This window comes from Pelophylax lessonae (genome assembly GCF_965119305.1).
Source record: "Pelophylax lessonae genome assembly, chromosome: 11".
Classification (NCBI taxonomy): domain Eukaryota; kingdom Metazoa; phylum Chordata; class Amphibia; order Anura; family Ranidae; genus Pelophylax; species Pelophylax lessonae.
The window spans coordinates 135633072-135651604 of NC_138778.1; the positions used below are offsets into that span (position 1 = coordinate 135633072).

The window sequence follows — 18533 nt, forward strand, 5'->3', positions numbered from 1 at the left end:
TTTTTTTTTTTTTTTTATTCATTAAAGTCTAATCATTGCGTTTGAAAGACTGCTGCGCAAATACAGTGTGACATAAAATATTACAACAATCGCCATTTTATTCTGTAGGGTCTCTGCTAAAAAAATATATAAAATGTTTGGGGGTTCTAAGTACTTTTCTAGCAAAAAAAAAACTGATTTTAACTTGCAAACAGCAAGTGTCAGAAAAAGATCCAGTCTTTAAGAGGTTAAACTTCCTTTCTCCCTGGCAGAGGGAAGGAAAAGATACAAATGTAATCATTTTTGTTTATAGTTAGGAGACTTAATGCTGAAAGGTGTTAGCTGAGTGAGTGAATGAGTCATCCAGCTCACTGAAATGTATCAATTCACAAGTCAGGCAGACTTGACAGAGAAACTCGGTATTTTAAAAATGCCACAATAACAATACCGTGGCTATGCAATACCGCGATATATCGAATTACCGAAAACCGGCATATGTCTATACACAATAATATGTAACCTACCGCAATACAATTCACAGAAATGGAGCACTATGCAGCGCTGTGAATACAGGGGAGTCCATTCTCTGTAATAGTAGTAATAGCAGTAACCCTATATAGCACTGTATAGCTCTGTATGTATGATTGTACAGCAGTAACTCTCCCTGATACCACTCTGACTGTTTGCAGTTTCTGGCTCATCCAACTGCAACACACCCTTGCAAAAAGTTGATGGGAGAGCTGACGTGTTTAGGGAGAGCAAAAAAATGTATATACACAGCGCAAAACAGTATTGAATGTGAATAAAATTTTCTACAATATAAAACTCTTAAAGTGCACCGTGCAATATTGCAAAAATGTGCAAAAAAGCTGATATGTAGAAAGCATATAAATAAAGACAATAATAGAATAAGGTGCCAGTCCAAATAAAATAGTTCATTAAGATCTCAATAGATGGTTAGATGTAAACAGTCCCAAATGGGTCCCACGAAAGTGCTGGAGTGCCAGGAAGAAAGTGCACAATCATGCAATCGTTTCGGTGCAGTGAGCAAGTGCCGGTCCTCCCCCTTTGGGTATCCACTTACCGGACAAAAATGACCCCTATGCTGTACAGCTATAAAGGTCGACAGAGCTTATGTTCTAGTAAGGAACCAACTGCCACACTTCTCCAAGCCAGGTATGTCTCCAGAGATGCAAATACCCCGATGCATGTAATGGAGAAAGGATGCTCACAATAGTGTAAATCCGATTAAAAAAGTGTTTATTGTGCAAATTCTAAAATACAAACTCACATTTCGTAGCTAATAGTAAGGCATGTAGTACAAAGGTATCGTCCTTCCTAGTTGTTTGGTGCCGCTTGGACGCTCCGTGGTTTTGTCCGGTAAGTGGATACCCAAAGGGGGAGGACCGGCACTTGCTCACTGCACCGAAACGATTGCATGATTGTGCACTTTCTTCCTGGCACTCCAGCACTTTCGTGGGACCCATTTGGGACTGTTTACATCTAACCATCTATTGAGATCTTAATGAACTATTTTATTTGGACTGGCACCTTATTCTATTATTGTCTTTATTTATATGCTTTCTACATATCAGCTTTTTTGCACATTTTTGCAATATTGCACGGTGCACTTTAAGAGTTTTATATTGTAGAAAATTTTATTCACATTCAATACTGTTTTGCGCTGTGTATATACATTTTTTTGCACTTGAGAATTTTGGGTTCACCATAATTTATGAACAGCTGCATTTCGTTTTTTACCATTGATACTATGCAATTTTAGTTTACCACTTATCTTTGCGCTGTATTTGCACTGCACGTGTTTAGGGAGAGGCTGGCATATTTGCAAACCCCCCATTATTGGCCATGCAATGCCAGTGTTTATAAAATGCATTATGGTAATTGGGTTTTGCTGTTTTTCCAAATGGCAGATATGCCAACTTTGATTCAAACTTGACCCGAACATGAATCTCATACCTAACCCTAATAAATTCTATATGCTGTCTCAAAAAGCATGATTTGTAATAGGGAGAATAGGGGTGAATTTTGTTGCTGTTGTACAACGGTGACACACAGGCTATCCAGTGCCAGAAGTGCATAGGTTTATCATCCAAGGCTGGCCATACATTATACAACTTTCTTGTACAATTTTCCTTTAGATTTACCAAAAGCCATATAATGGGTAAATTTGTATCCAATCAGGCAGGCCCTCGCACTACATAGTTGAAGATAAATCTAAAGGAAATCCTATAGAAATAAAGGAGTTGTAAAGTCAGTAGGTTTTTTATCTTAATGCATTCTGTGCATGAAGATAAAACCCTTCTGTGTGCAGCAGCCACCCTCTAGCGCCCCCTAGTACTTACCTGAGCCCCATCTTCCGCCAGCGATGTCCACAAGTTCTTCGGCCGCCTGGGAATCTCCTCCTGATTGGCTAAGACACAGTAGTGGCGCCATTGGCACCTGCTGCTGTCAATCAGTCAGCCAATCAGGAGAGAATGCATGGGGCAAAAACAGGGCTCCGTGTCTGAATGGACACAGGGAGCTGTGACTCGGCTCGTGTGCCCCCCATAGCAAGCTGCTTGGAGGAGCTAGGAGAGCCAAAGAGGGACCTGAGAAGAGGATCCAGGCTACTCTATGCAAAACCAACTGCATAGAGCAGGCAAATATAACATGTTTGTTTTAAGAGAGAGAGAAAAAAGAGATTTTACAGTCACTTTAAGTATATACACTAGATGATAGTTTTGCTGTTTTAGGGTTTGTTCGCTCTAGGCTGGGACTGCTAGAGGCAACCTTGCCCAGCTTAATTCTAACACGTGGCAAGGAAAAACCCTTGTTCAGCATTATACCAGTTTACACCACTGTGGTGCGCTGAAAAAAAATACTTAATGTCTTACTTTTTCCAGCACAGCATGTTGCAGCGCAGTCCACTGCCTTACACCATGCTGCAGGCAGTAGAAGTAAATGAAATGTCATTTGAGACATCTCAATAAAGTTCTAACCAATGAGCCCTTACTCTTCATTACTTATACTGAATATTTGTTTTTTAGGTGACAAAGATGTGTTCGTGTGCATGCCAACTGGAGCCGGCAAGTCTCTCTGTTATCAGCTTCCTGCCGTTCTTACAGTGGGAATTACTATTGTTATCTCTCCACTCATTGCACTGATTCAGGTAATTATCGAACCCCTAAGCAAGCAATACATGGCGCAATTTTTTTTCCTGCAACCACCATTGTATTCTCCTGGGGCAGGGGGTCTTGCCGTCTCCACCGGTAGAAGTCAATGATTATTGCTAGCAGCTATACCAGCCACTAGCGATAATTGCATGTAAAATCAGGCAGGCTGATTGTAGCCAAGTTGATTGATTGATCGATCAATCAGCTTGGTGCATTTAGCCTGCCCATACATGGTTCAAATCTCGGATGGTTCCTCCTGTACCGGCCAAGAGTCGAATGGTCTAGGGTTGCCCATACAGTTCATATTTGTGGCATTGTTTAGTAAGACCTCATACACGGTTACGTAGGTTCTGTAAACCCTATACATGAGCATACGTTGTTGCACATTTACAGTAATCGCAATGGCTAATGGCTATTGGCAGAGAAGTGTCCATTGAAACTATGTGCACAGACTGAGGCAAACCGGTGTAGTAACATTATTTGTCTTAATCATACAGTATAGGACACAGACAGGGTATTCATAGACCCTAGGTTATAGACTTACCTTTTAGGTGATTGGACATTGGCACATGCTTTGCTGGATGACCCCCCCCCCCCCCTCCGGGTGTACTCCTTAAACCCCAACCCACGTTTTTTTGGTAGTGTCCTTGTGTGATGGACCTCTTCTTCCGTATGGGGACGTTTTCTTTGCTTAAAGGAGAAGTATAGCCAAAGCTCGTTTACAATTGGTTTTACACTCCTGTGACTAGTTTTTAGCAGATAGCGGGCTGTTCACTCTCTGCTGATGTCACAGAAGTCAGTGCAAGCACCTGTGTCATCGCGACAATGGAAGTCCAGATCTGCCAGGTGTCTGGACCGACACCTGGCTCAGCCTCTCTGCGGGCCGCTGAGAGTCTGAACCGGCCACTCCCCGCCCCTCCACAGCCCAGCGCTCCAATGAGTGAGGAGGGGGCAGAGCTGAGAGCTGTCAGAAATGAGCGAACAGCGGTGTTCGATCCTTTGGTTCTCAGTACAGAGGCGCCGGGGTACCAATGCTGCACTGATCCTGTATCCACCTAGATAAGTATGTACCTGGAAAAAAAAAAAAAGAAAGCCATACTTCTCTTTTAACCAGTTTTCTTTTTATTTTCCCTTTTATTTTATTTTAGATTTTTAAATTGACTTTTCACTGCCTTCTACTCTAACAATAGAAGCGGTGCATCCAGATGGGTGTAACCCTGCTAATACCAGGGATTCACCGCAGGTTCACATTCCCTAATATTGGCAGTTTCCCAATTCCATTCATTGTTGTGATTTTTTTGGCAACTAGATTTGACCGGTGAATCTAGGATGCCTCAGTTCAATATCCTTTTATAAACCGGTTCCTAAATGTAATTGTAAGCCCTATGTAAATATACCTATATGTGTGTGTTTTATATCTCTATGTTCTGCTGTTTTTTACATTGTAATATCTTTTGTGTACAGTGCCTGTAACATTTACTGTTTCTTATTAACACCTAAAATTATGTTTTAGGTTTAGATAGTATGTTGTGCTTAATCACCCATTGGCTTCTTTCTACAAGACTACTGCAGTAACACCTATCTTCTGGAATATCCGTGCCATAGTTCTTGGCTTTGAGCATTGTTCTCCTCTGCAGCATTCTATATTATGTTTTTTAAGAGTCAGTGTAAGAACTATTGTCTTTAGTTCAGCGTTTTAAAGCTGGACTCAAGGTATAGTTTAAATGCCTGAATCTGTTTAATTACAGCCTCCTGTAGTTTCCTGTACAACAGTCCTTAGACTGGCAGAGAGGTAGTGAGCACCCTGAGTCAAAATGATCTGATCCATGTATATGTGCTGTCAGAAGGAGAGATCAGAATGCTGAACTTTTCATTCTGAGGCTGCTTTTTAAATGCCCAAATACAGGCTTGGGAAAGGTTTGGGGACCAAGCTGCGTTGCCTAATTACAGTGGAGAAAAAGTGGTTGGGGACTAAGCTGTGTTTCCTAACTTCATTGGAGAAAGATTTACTAACCTGGCTGTCATGTTTGCCATTGCTGTGTAAGTGTGTTTGCACTCAACATTAGAGGGAAGTAAACCCAGAAGTTGAGCCTTGCTTCTACTGCTCCCCCAACCACAAATTGTAGAGGAAGTGTCCAGGGTTATACACCGGCCATAGCAAGAATTCTACCCCCTGTCATTTCCCAGCGCGTAGCAAACGCTAAATTTGCCCCATTCAAGTGAAAGGGGGTACTTTGCCAACACCCTGCAACATTGTGTAGTGTACTCTGTTGCTACCCGCTGGTGCAGGAATTAAATGGGTAAAGCAGCCTCACTGCTTTTCAGATGCTCATTGAAGAGCAGTCTGAACACCGATCACTCTTCAGAGAACAAAGCTGGTGTGAACAAGCCCTAAGTTACCTTACTGGCTGAACAAATACTTGGCAGGTAAAACAACACCCACCATATTTCAAAATTGTATTCATCTGTGGTTCAGGAAGGTTCTGCTATACTAACATCTATTAAGCTACTTTCCCACTGATCTGCCGCAAACACGCATATGCCATGTTTTTACCGTATTTGCAGTGCATTTTTTAAAGGACGTGACTCAAAAAATGCATTGCCGGTACGTTTTTGATGCGTTTTAACACGTTTTAGATTGATTTCAATGGGGAGGTATGTTTTTGGCACCATTGTTTTTTGAACTGACCAAAAATGCACCAAGCATGTTTCTTACACAGCAGTGGAAGTGCAGTGGACCAGGGTGAAGTCATACAAAGAATTTAAAGAGAAGGAATTTTTCTTCAGATTTTCATGTGCTTTTTTTTTTTTTTTTCTCAACGCAAAAGCGCTTCAAAAACTGCTCAGTGTGAAAGCACCCTTCGTAACTGAAGTATACGTTTTCAGTGAACGGTTTAACATAAACTAACTAGTTCTTGTTCACCTTTGTTGCAATATGCAGGATCAAATCGACCACCTTGTAGCCCTGAAGATTAAAGCTTGCTCCTTAAACTCAAAGCTGCCCGCTGCAGAACGCAAACAAATCCTGCAAGATCTAGAGAGTGAGAGCCCCAAAACCAAGCTTCTGTACATCACCCCTGAAATGGCTGCTGCCTCGTCTTTCCAGCCCACCCTGAACATGCTGCTTTCTCGGGGCCTCCTGTCCTATCTCATCATAGATGAAGCCCATTGTGTCTCTGAATGGGGCCATGATTTTCGTCCGGATTACCAGCGTTTGGGAACTTTGAGATCTCGCTTGCCACAAACGCCCTGTGTTGCTCTTACTGCCACAGCCACCAAGCAAGTACAAGATGACATTATATCATCACTGAAGCTGCGCCAACCAATTGCAATGTTCAAAACACCTTGCTTTCGTTTTAATCTTTTTTATGATGTTCAGATCAAGGAACTTTTGTTAGATCCCTATGGGAACCTCAAGGATTTCTGTTTGAAAGCTCTAGGAGAGAAGAAACCTAATGGGGTAAGAAAAATTCTTTCAAAAAAACTGGAATGGTAAATTGTGTTGATGATTTACCAACTGCTCACTTTAATTGCCAGTATACCCTTAAGGCATGCGTGTCTGTTACTTATTAAAACACTAACAAATCTAAAATCCAGGCATGAATATATAAAGTGCTATGAATATTAATCTCGTAGTGTCTTATAATGATTCCTATCATAGGGACCATAGATCTATAAGCTCCAGTTCAACAATTTTAAAATAATAAGTTCACTTTAAAACAAAGGGCATTTATCATTTTTACCCCCGTTTTCTGACCTAACCTAACCCATTGTCCCCCTCCACAGATGCATACCTAAAGTGGTTCTTAAGGCAGAAGGTTTTTTTTTTTTATCTTAATGTATTATAAAAAACCTTCTGTTTGCAGCAACCCCCCAAATGCTTACCTGACCCTGTCTCGATCCAGAGATGTTGCACAAGAGGCTCGGCCTTCTGGGACTCTCCCTCCTCATTGACTGAGGCAACAGCGGAGCACCATTGGCTCTAGCTGCTGTCAACCAAAGTCATTGAGCCAATGAGGAGAGAGAGGGGGGAGGGGCTGGGACACGGCTTTGTGTCTGAATGGACACACAGCAGCGGGCTTGGTTCGGGTGCTGCTTACTGTGGGGGCACTCAGAGGAAGGGGCCAGGAGCGCTGGCAAGGAACACCTGAGGAGGATCCAGGTGTGCAAAATCACCGTACAGGGTAGGGAAGTATAACATGTTTGTTATTTTTATACAAAGAAAACCTGAGACTTTAGTATCACTTTAAGCTGATCATTTGCTGTCATCATTTTTCAACCTGCTGGGTGAACAGAAAAAAAACAAAAACACACAAATGACCCCTCGCTTCTGTCACTGATCAATTGCTGCAGCCGCTTATCGAGAGAGGTTTTTCAATATGTCCCTTTTTAAAAGAAGGTGGCCAGAAGATTTGGTTAAAACACGTAAAAGCCAGATGACTGTTTTTTGTTTTTCTAGGGTAGGTTATAAAACGTAAGGAGGCGTTAAAGAAGTTTGGCAACAGATATTTCAGTATAAGTTCGTCCCCTGGTAAGCTAAATATATAATACATTGGTCTGCTCATACACAGGGTTTCTCTGGCTGTGGAATAGTGTACTGTCGAACCAGAGAGTCTTGTGAAGAAGTGGCAATACAATTGTCTCAGCGAGGTGTCCCCTCCAAGGCCTATCATGCCGGTAAGTGACCGTTGTAGAATAAACCATTTACTACATAGTATACTTTACTCTTTAAAAACATAATTCAGCAAAAGTACATATGTTTTTCATTATCAGGTCTCAAGGGAGGAGATAGAGTGACTGTCCAGAATCAGTGGATGGGGGAGATTGTTCCAGTGATAGTGGCCACCATCAGCTTTGGGATGGGAGTGGATAAAGCCAATGTGAGGTGTGTTGCTCTGATTGTATTTTTATTATTATTAGGGTGTAGGAAATCTATTCATTACAATCCTGCATTAACTTAGCTTTTATTTGTGGCAGGTTTGTTGCACACTGGAACATTGCCAAGTCATTGGCTGGCTACTACCAAGAATCAGGAAGGGCGGGCCGAGATGGCAAGCAGTCTTTTTGCCGCGTCTACTACTCTCGTACTGACAGAGACCAAGTCAGCTTTCTTATCAAAAAGGAGATCACAGAAGCTCAGGTGAGTTTAGGCATCAGAGGCTAAATTACTCGTTTGCTGCTTGGATTTCCAGTATTTTAAAAGAAAATATTATTTAAAGTGAAATTGTACCTTATGAACACCCTCCTATTCGAGCTGAACGGATCTGGATAAAATGAGAATCACGATTTTCGGCTTCTCATCATTTAAAGATTATGCAAAAAAAATGGGCTAACTTTACTGTTTAGTTTTTTTTTTAATTCATTAAAGTGTATTTATTCCAATAAATTGCGTTTTGAAAGACCGCTGCACAAATAACGTGTGACATTAAATATTGCAACAACTGCCGTTTTATTCTCTAGGGTCTCTGCTAAAAATATATATATAATGTTTGGGGGTTCTAAGTCATTTTCTAGCAAAAATAAAGATTTTTTTCTTGTAAGCAATAAGTGTCAGATAAAGGCTTAGTCTTTAAGAGGTTAAACTGACCTCGTTTACAGATGCAAGTTCATTCCTTTGATCTAAAAGAACCTAATGATACATTGTAAAGCATCGTGTTTAGAGTTATCCTGCAGCCTTAGCAATGTTTGTAGAAAAAATGATTGATGACCCAATCATTAGGAATCTATTGGGACTTTAAATGAAGCATTTGTCCATCTCGGAAAAAATGCTTCCATCCCTGTAAATAATAAGGTGATCATGTTCACACACCTCATTCAAAGTCCCATTTATTTCCCCCTCTTTATCCCTTGTTACTTTATATCTACAATTCTCAACTGGCTATAGCGATATTACCTTTGGATCTTTATGACCGTACCTATATATTATATTTGCCAGCTGTTACTATCTTTTTTTATATCCGGTTTCTATTCCCCTTCCCCCCCCTTGTCCTTAGCCTTAGCAATGTTGATAAACCTTTGCAGAGGCTTTTTTTCTCTATAGTTCATTGACGGAGGCAGTTCCTGATGCATATCAGTAGGGTTATACTGCCCCCTGCAGGAGTAGGACACTAGGCAGAAAAAACGTTCTGGCTACGCCTATGGGCAGTCCCAGAGGGTACACCCTCTCTCTTCCTGCATAGTATGTCAATTTTAATCTTCCTAGTCAGGAGTAAGGACCTAGTTCCTTGCTGGAAGATCATTTTTATTAGCTAGCTTTTTTCTCCGGATTTTTTTTTCCTGTGAGATCTACAAGCAACTATCCCGGATCTGAGCAATGGGCTGGATAATCTAGATCCAGTAGTCACACTAGCTGGCCAGCGCGCGCGCAGACCTTAGCTCCGCGCTGGGTCGGCTGCAACATAGTAACACTGGGTGGGGACTGGCTCCGTGACTTAAACATCTTGCAAGGTCTCGCATGACAGGGTCTACGCCTGTTTAGCAGCGTACCAATTTGGCCGACAGCCCCCCCACTTCGGCGGAGAGGGGTCGTGTCAGGAGATAGCGCCCGCCTGTGTTCCTGGTACGGTGAGTAAATGTTTCCCCCTCTCTTCTCTGGTGGATTTTGGGGTGGACGCAGGCCCCTACCTTGGACAGTCGGACCCTCACATTCCTGGTTTCCCCTCTTTCCTGTTGTGCAACCCCCCCCCCTCACGTGTGGGACGGTTTGGGGTCTACATGAGGCTGGGACCTCGTTCTCAGGCCGCATGGGGGGTCTGGGGGTGCTTGGCTGATCGTGCAGGGGGGCCTAGGTCGGTTCTTTTGGAGCCTACCTGCCTATTGATGGTGTTGGGAGGGCTGGGGGTCCCCCTGTGGGTCCTCGTTTGCCGCGCGGGACCGCCATTTTCTTGTAGCCTAGTCTGCTGTAATGACGGCGGCCATGTTGGTACACCCGCTTTCAGCCATTTTGCGGTGGATTCTTGCCAGGAATCTACATGGGAGTGCCTGGAGGCGTTTTCCGGGGGTGGAGCCCCTCCCTTCACCCTGGGCAGTTTTCAATGCTCACTCCCTTTTGGAGAGCTTGTTGCTACACGTGCTGACGTCCTGGGAATGCATATTGGGACAGTGGGTTCTGGGGGTCTCTCTCTCTCTGTTGTGGGTCTTCAGAGTGCACCTGACCTTTGGGGGGGGGGGGGTGCTGTGGCACAGTGTGACCGTTCTCTTTTGCAAAAAACAAAAAATAATTCTTCTGGTTCAGTATGGACCCTGCAGACCATGTGTCCCCACCTGACCCCCCTCACCGGGGCCACAGGGCCTTCTGGATCTCCACTGTCCACCAATGCATTTTCGGCGGTTCTGGAAGCATTTGGGTCCTGGGTGTAGGTGGCCTTGAGAGAGGGTGAGGTGCGCAGAAACTATTTCCACCTACCCCTGCCTCATCTGATGTCTCGGATTCTGAGTCTGACTCAGCCGCCGCAGACGCGGGTCTCACTGCCAGGTCTGTTACCTCGCGCCCTGCCTCCTCGGATAATGAGGATGACCTTTCTACCTCCCCTGCCACGCAAGATACAGGCGCTGGTGGATGCGCTGGTTTTTTCGGTGTGTGACACACTGCAATTTGGAGGACGCAGTGGCGGCTGCGCCTGGGGCGCAGGTTGCGTTTGGCACTCGCATGCCATCCGGAGCAGCTTAATTTGCTAGCATGATTATAAAGAATGGGACCGTCCGAGACAATCCCCTGAGGTGTCTAAGCTGCTGCTAGACGTTACCCTTTTGAGGAGCCTCTGGTAACGAAGTGGTGCCACCCAAGGTGGACCCACCGGTCTCCAGGCTCGGGTTAGCTCGGGTTTAATTATTTAGTAATGAATAAGACTACTGTTATTCCAGTGGAGGAATTCCTGTCATTTAAGGACCTGGGGGATAGCATGGCGGTGGCTGTGGCCTGTGATCTGTACTCTCTGGTGGGGTGTGCACTGAGAACAGTGTTAGGTTTGCCCTTGCCACGCAGACTCTGCCTGATGGGTGGAAATCCAATGCTGGGACTTGGTGAGGAGCAAGTCCCTCCTGCCTTGGGGGAGCTGTTGGACCAGCTGGTGCAGGGCTGCACTATTTTTGCGATGCCCGCTGGACACTGCTTCTTTATTGGGTCACCTGTCGATTTTGGCAGTGGTTATCTGGCGTGTACTTGGCTGACGTGTTGGTCTGTGGATCATACTTCAAAGAGGGCCTTATTGGAGCTCCCTTTTCAGGGTAATCGCCTGTGTGGTGCTGCCCCTGGATGACATTATATAAGGGTCTCATGGGGGGAAGAGTACTTTTCTTCCACAGTCTAACAAGGGTAAGGACCCTCGTAGCAGACGGGGTCCCTCCTTTTCGCACGAGGGTGGCTTCCCTACGTCAGGGGGATTCCTGGCCTCTATAGACATCAGAGATGCCTACCTTCACATCCTGTTATGTGCAGGACACCAACGGGTTCTCCATTTTTGCAGTGGGAGAGGATCACTATTGGTTTGTGGTGTTACCCTTTGGTCTTGCCTCTGCTCCTCGGGTCTACACTAAGGTGTTGTCTCCGGTCCTGGCGCGACAGTGTGGTGTATCAGTCCTGGGTTCCTGGCTGATCTGCTTCTCCGTGCGGAGTCCCCTCCAGTGCTGACGACGAATTTGGAAGTGACCATGAGAACTCTAGAGGAGTTTGGGTGGGTTCTGAACCTTCAGAATTCGTCCCTGTTCCCCTCCATGAGACTGGACTATCTGGTCCTGACTTTGAACTCGTCCTCAGCCAGGGTGTTTCTCCATCTGGGAAAACTCTTGTAACTTCAGGCTGCGGTTCAGCTATTGCTGTCCAGCACTCGGTCGTCCTCTAGAACCTGCATGCAAGTTCTGGGACTGATTGTGTCGTCTTTCGAGGTGCTCCCTTTCCCTCAATCCTTCTAGAGGATCCTCCAGAAGGCAATCCTTCTCACATGGATCTAGAATCCAAACTCTCAGGGCATTCGAATCCCACTGAGCCTGGTGACCAGGGAGTCTGGTGGCTTTGGTCCCTGATGCCAAAGCAGGAAATCCTTCCTCCCCTTATACTGCACAATTGTCACCACGGATGCAAGCCTGTCGGGGGGGATGTCCTCGGCAGTTTCTCTGCTCAGGGAGTATGGTCCCTGGAGGACTCAAGGTTACCGATCAATATCCTGGAGCTTAGAGCAATCCGGCTTTGCCTAGTTAACTGGACCGGCACCTGCAGCTGTCCAGTACACATTCAATCGGACTATGCCACGACCGTGGCTTATGCCTTGGAAGTGACAGTCATACTTCATTGGGCAGAGTGCCTTGTTCCTGCTCTGCAAATGGAATATGCCTTCAGACAGCAGCAGCCTGAGCATATACATGAACTAATAATTGTGCCACATCCTAGGGTTTACTAAATAGAGAACATGGAAGACTGGGAAGAAAGGATTTTCCAGGCACATAATATAATTAAAATAGTTATTTATTTAAATTCCACATAAAAACAAAGAAAAAAACAAACCATGAAAACGTGTTTGATATAAAAACCGACTAGGGCCCAATAATGGCTCACTAATCATATATACAACATACAGCAGTTCTTAAGAGTTTCATTTTACACAAATACATTGCTGTTATACATATCCTGAATGTAAGAGGAAGACTTAGAACACCAAGGAGATCCTGTCAATGGTTGGCCCAAAATATAGGCACCGTCCAGTCAGGGTCAGTTGATGGTGATAAAGAGTAACAGTTCAGCTGCTCAACATGTTTCGCCTCCTAAAGAGGCTTCATCTGGAGCTTAATTGTGAATAAATTCTGCATGATAAAGAAATGCCATTAAACATCATGTATTACACATCAAGATGAATCACATATTATATGACATGCATTGTTCTATAAAATTAAGGACTGCATGTATGTTCCTGGTGACTCATTCAATCACTGGTTGGGAGCTCACATGTGAACAGGCAAGGACCCCTGCAGGCGCAACGGAAAATGCAGACCCGGAGGCTCAACAATTGGTTCCATGTGGGGGACCACACAATACACATTGATAAATTTCAATAAAAATGTGTTATCAATAGTAACTTGGATAAAAACAAAAGCCAGGTGGTTCCATACATACCTGTACGATTGTTATGCAGGACTCAAGTCACCGCAATGTGATTGGTAGTAAGTAACGAAGAGACACTCATGGATTAGTCAGAGCTTGGTATCATATGAACAAGAGCTGTGTTCAGATATAAGGCTGCCCCAGGAAAAGTAGACACCTGGCTGCAATCTGAATTAAAGTATAGTAATTAAATAAATGTCAAAATGAAATATATTGTCTGGGGACTGGTAAATGATTATCAGAATAAAGGGTGACTCGCATATAGATCTGGTACCCAGAGAGATACCAAGAGAACCCAAGCCATGGAATAGCAGCATGCAGGGAGATAGTCACCAGAGCAGAGGGCATTATTGGTGAATAGCAGGTTGAATCATGTCGTTTAAATGGTGCATCGTAGTAAAGAGATTGAAACAAACAAAGGGATTGTAATAGGGCTTATCGTCTTACCAATAAGTTGATATCGCTAAATCGTTTTCATATGCACATTTAAATTGAGCCCATAATTTAGGCACTGTGGGAATAATATTAAAATTGCCCATAGTACAGCTAATATTGTATATGTTCCCATAACAAAGGCTTAATAATACTGAAGGTGAGGTAGAATTATAAATTAATTGAAATACATACCTTTGACCAGCTCTGTCTAAGTGTCCATGATGCCCTCTCCGGATGGGGAACCCCCACCATAAATGAAGCCTTGATGTATGGCCTCTTTATAGTGTGGACCCCGAGCGGCTCATCAAAGACGTCACCGCTCCGGCCACGCCTCACGACGTAAATCGCGACAACCGAAACGGCAATGGAGGCCGCGCCGTAAGTCGCGGGTAAGTCCGAATTCCACTGAGCCCGGTGACCAGGGAGTCTGGTGGCTTCGGTCCCTGATGCCAAAGCAGGAAATCCTTCCTCCCCTTGTACTGCACAATTGTCACCACGGATGCAAGCCTGTCGGGGGGGGGATGTCCTCGGCAGTTTCTCTGCTCAGGGAGTATGGTCCCTGGAGGACTCAAGGTTACCGATCAATATCCTGGAGCTTAGAGCAATCCGGCTTTGCCTAGTTCACTGGACCGGCACCTGCAGCTGTCCAGTACACATTCAATCGGACTATGCCACGACCGTGGCTTATGCCTTGGAAGTGACAGGCATACTTCATTGGGCAGAGTGCCTTGTTCCTGCTCTCTCCACTGTTCACATTCCAGGTGTGGAAAATTGGCAGGCGGATCACCTCAGTCGTCAAGCCTTGGATGCAGGGAAATGGTCCCTACATCCGGGGGTGTTCAAGCAATTGTGCCCTCATTGGGGCACTCCAGACGTGGATCTGTTGGTGTCACGTCAACAGGATAGTATAGAGGTTGTGGCCCGCTCCCGGGACCCTCTGGCTGATGCACTGCTGGCACCATGGTGTCAGTATCCGCTGCTGTCGGCCTTCCTCCTCTCAAGTTGCTGCCAAGACCTCTTCGCAGGTTCAAGGCAAAGGGATTCCGGTCTTTCTCGTGGCTCTGGACTGGCCTCACCGAGCTTGGCACGCCGACCTGGTTAGGCTAGTCGCAGGCGCTCCTTGAAGACTTCCTCTCAGGGAGTATCTATTGTCTTCAGGGACAATCTTCCATCCCGTTTTGTGGTCACTGGCTTTGTCGGGGCTGTTGAAAGCCAGGTGCTGCAGGACAGGGGATTATCTGCTTCAGTGTTTCCCACTCTGCTTAATGTGAGGAAAGCGACTTCTAGGATGATTTATCATCGTACGAGAAAGTCGTATATTGCGGGGTTTGAGTCTGTTTAGGTTCTCCCTAGCTCTTACTCAGTTGCCCAGATCTTGGCTTTCCTTTAACGGAAAGTTGATCAAAAGTTGGCCTTGAGTACTATCAATGGTCAGGTTTCGGCTTTTGGCAATTTTCTTCCAAAGGCTGTTGGCCGCCCGGTAACTGGTGCATACCTTCTTCCAGGGGGTGCAACACTTGGTACTTCCGGTGCGACCTCCGTCACCAACTGGGGACCTTGATTTGGTGCATGCGGTTCTTCAAAAACCTCCTTTTGCAAGTATTCTGGGTTTCCCCTGCCTACCTTATCACGGAACGTGGCCTTCTTGGTGGCTATCACTTCTGTGCGCAGGGTTTCGGCACTGGCGACATTGTCCTGTCGTTCTCCCTATATGTTGGTTCATGGAGACAAGTGGTACTTGTTCTAGTGTTCACTTGAACGAGGACATTGTATTACCATCTGTGTCCTAAGCCCAAACATCCTAAGGAATGTGCATTGCATACTCTGAATATAGTTTGGGCAATCAAGGTGTACTTGGCGACTACTGAGTTTTTTCGTAAGTCCGATTCGCTCTTTGTACTCATGGATGGCCCAAGAAAAGGGCTGCCTGCGTCTGCTGCGACAATTTCCATATGGCTCAGACAGACGGTGGTGCAGGATTATTCAATTAAGGATTAGGTCCTACCTTTCCCTGTTTCGGCGTGTTCTACTCGGACGCTTAGTGCTTCCTGGGCTTTTTGCCATACAGGCATCTGGGCTTCAGGTTGCAAGGTGGCTACCTAGTCTGTTAACGCCTTTACCAAATTTTTTAAGGTGGATGTGCTGGCATCTACAGATGTCTCTTTTGGCCGCAAAGTTTTGCTGGCTGCTGTTTGGAGGGCCTTTGGCCTTCCTTGGGGGTGTTTCTGTTTGTTTCAGGTGGGCCTCATCTTGCTGTTCTGATGAGACCTATGTTGCCCGGTTGGCCATGTTTAGCCTTGGGGACTTGTTTTTTTCTGCTGTTCCCACCCCTCATTTTATGGCACTGCTTTGGGACGTCCCTACGATAGAGAACTGGATTTTTGACTTACCGTTAAATCCTTTTCTCTTAAGTTCATTGATGGACGTAGTACCCGCCCCTCTATTTTGAGTTGGGTTGGTGTTACTTCCTGATACTGCTTTGATACAAAACGGACATCCTATGCAGGAAGACAGAGGGTGTACCCTCCGGGACTACCCATAGGAGTAGCCAGAACTTTTTTCTGCCTAGTGTCCTACTCCTGTAGGGGGCAGTATAACCCTACTGATATGGAGAGAGAACTGCATCCGTCAATGAACTTAAGAGAAAAGGATTTTACGGTAAGTCAAAAATCCAGTTTTTCTGGAACTGGGAGACTAGTCAGGATCTAGTGAAAGATGTATGCAGCAATTTACAGAGACAACCTTGATGAAAACCTGCTCCAGAGCGCTCTAGACCTCAGACTGGGGGCGAAGGTTCATCTTCTAACAGGACAACGACCCTAAGCACACAGCCAAGATAACAAAGGAGTGGCTACGGGACAACTCTGTGAATGTCCTTGAGTGACCCAGCCAGAGCTCAGGCTTGAACCTGATTGAATATCACTGGGGAGATCTGAAAATGGCTGTCCACCGACTCTCCCCATCCAACCTGATGGAGCTTGAGAGGTCCTGCAAAGAAGAATGGGAGAAACTGCCCAAAAATAGGTGTACCAAGCTTTTAGCATCATACTAAAAAAGACTTGAGGCTGGATTTGGTGCCAAAGGTGCTTCAACAAAGTATTGAGCAAAGACTGTGAATACTTAAAGTGGAGTTCCAGGCTAAAAACAAAATTTTGCCATCCGCTTGCTCTAAATTACCTGAAAAAGAATTGGATAATTAATTTTTTTTTTTTATTATTCACTTACCTTCCTTCCTCTTCCTCCCTCTGCGGACACTTCCTGCTTGCATTGACTCCTGGGAGCCGAGCGTCATCGCTCCCAGGAGTCAATGCTCCTGCACCGGCCCTGCTCGCCACTTTAGGTGCAGGCGCGTTATTCCCTGCTAAACCGCTTCTGGGCATGCCCAGAAGCTGTGCAGAGATGACGCACCTGCCCCGCAAGTGACAGGCAGGACATTCTGGGACTCCGACATCACTGAAGAGGACACCGAAGAGGACGCTCCGGCTTCAGCTGCCCACACCTGAGATGGCAGCGCTGGACAAGATATTTTCAAGGTAAGTATTTCTTCTAAAAGGTAAGAAAAACCGGGGACAGCTCAGAGGCTATCGTTGCTGAAATGCACTAGCCCAGAGTGTCCCGGGGGTATTTTTATCTACATTTTTTTTTTTTTTTCAGGCCGGAACTCCGCTTGAAGAACGTGATTTTTTTTTTTTTTCAAATTTTTTTTATTTTTAATAAATTTGCAAGGATTTTAAACAAACTTCTTTCACATTGTCATTATGGGATATTGTTTGTAGAATTCTGAGGAAAATAGTGAATTTAATCCATTTTGGAATGAGGCTGTAAAATAACAAAATGTGGAAAAAGTGAAGCGCTGTGAATACTTTCTGGATGCACTGTGGCTGTCTGTTAACCATATTTAGTACTTATACTGAATTTCTGCAATATAGTAAGTCCCAATTTGGACTTTGACTTTCGAGGTAGGCAGAGGATTCAACTGGGACTCTCTTGAACAAAAGCCTGTGCAGTGTTGGGCAGTGGTGCACGGTGAGCATTTTGCTCACTGTATTTTCTTTTGCATATAGGCCATACTAGTCAATTTTTCCTTTTTTAGTAGAACTTGTATTTTAAAGTGTTAAATGTCTGTCTTGCATACATATAATTTGTTTCCAGTTGGTGCTTCTTAGATCTTTTAACATTACACAGATGTCAACAGGTTCAAACTGAACAACATTATTCAAACTCTTGTTCTTGGTTTGTATTGGAAGGAGTAGTGGCTGTAGAGTTGCCTGACAGATACACAGAAGAGATATAAGCTAAACATACTTCTAGAAAATGAAAATGGAATAAATGTGTTTTTAAATGTATAGGTGTGATTGATCATTTAGAAATAACTGCTAACTTTCTTTATGTAGTGATATATTGGTCAATGTTACGGTGTTCTTCCAAGCAGCTGGAGTGACATAGCTATTGATTTTATTTAGACAATTATTGTCATTTTAGTTTTTAAAGCAGGACCTTACCTATAAGACTGCATTCACACTGAAGCGGCACGACTTGTGCACAACTTCGGGGGGCGACCTGTGAAGTCGAGTGCACCACGACTTCAGCATGACTTGCACAGACTTCACATAATGGAAGTCAATGCAAGTCGCCTCCAGGTTGCCCCGAAGTAGTACAGGACCCTTTTTCTAAGTCGGAGCGACTTGTGTCGCTCCTATTAGAACGGGTCCTGTAGCAGTCAATGGACCGCGAGGAACCCGGGACTTGTCAGGCTGACAAGTTGCCTGACAAGTTGCGGTAGTGTGAATGGAGACTAACAACTTGATAAAAAATATTTCTCTATCGCTCATTGACAGACGTAGTCTTCTTGA

At 44.7% G+C, this 18533-nt stretch overlaps 2 protein-coding genes across 4 annotated transcripts in view; one reads left to right on the plus strand and one right to left on the minus strand.

Annotated features, from left to right (window-relative positions):
* MYO15B (myosin XVB) overlaps nucleotides 1–18533 on the minus strand; it is a 764404-nt gene that overhangs the window by 270954 nt on the left and 474917 nt on the right. The window lies entirely within an intron of this gene.
* Nucleotides 1–18533, plus strand: part of RECQL5 (RecQ like helicase 5) — a 276003-nt gene that overhangs the window by 27785 nt on the left and 229685 nt on the right. For both annotated transcript variants that reach the window (XM_082273010.1, XM_082273011.1), the window contains 5 exons: nucleotides 3027–3148; nucleotides 6094–6612; nucleotides 7724–7829; nucleotides 7926–8037; nucleotides 8130–8292. In XM_082273010.1, the coding sequence (XP_082129136.1) occupies nucleotides 3027–3148; nucleotides 6094–6612; nucleotides 7724–7829; nucleotides 7926–8037; nucleotides 8130–8292 (1022 nt within the window). The remainder of the gene's footprint in view (nucleotides 1–3026; nucleotides 3149–6093; nucleotides 6613–7723; nucleotides 7830–7925; nucleotides 8038–8129; nucleotides 8293–18533) is intronic.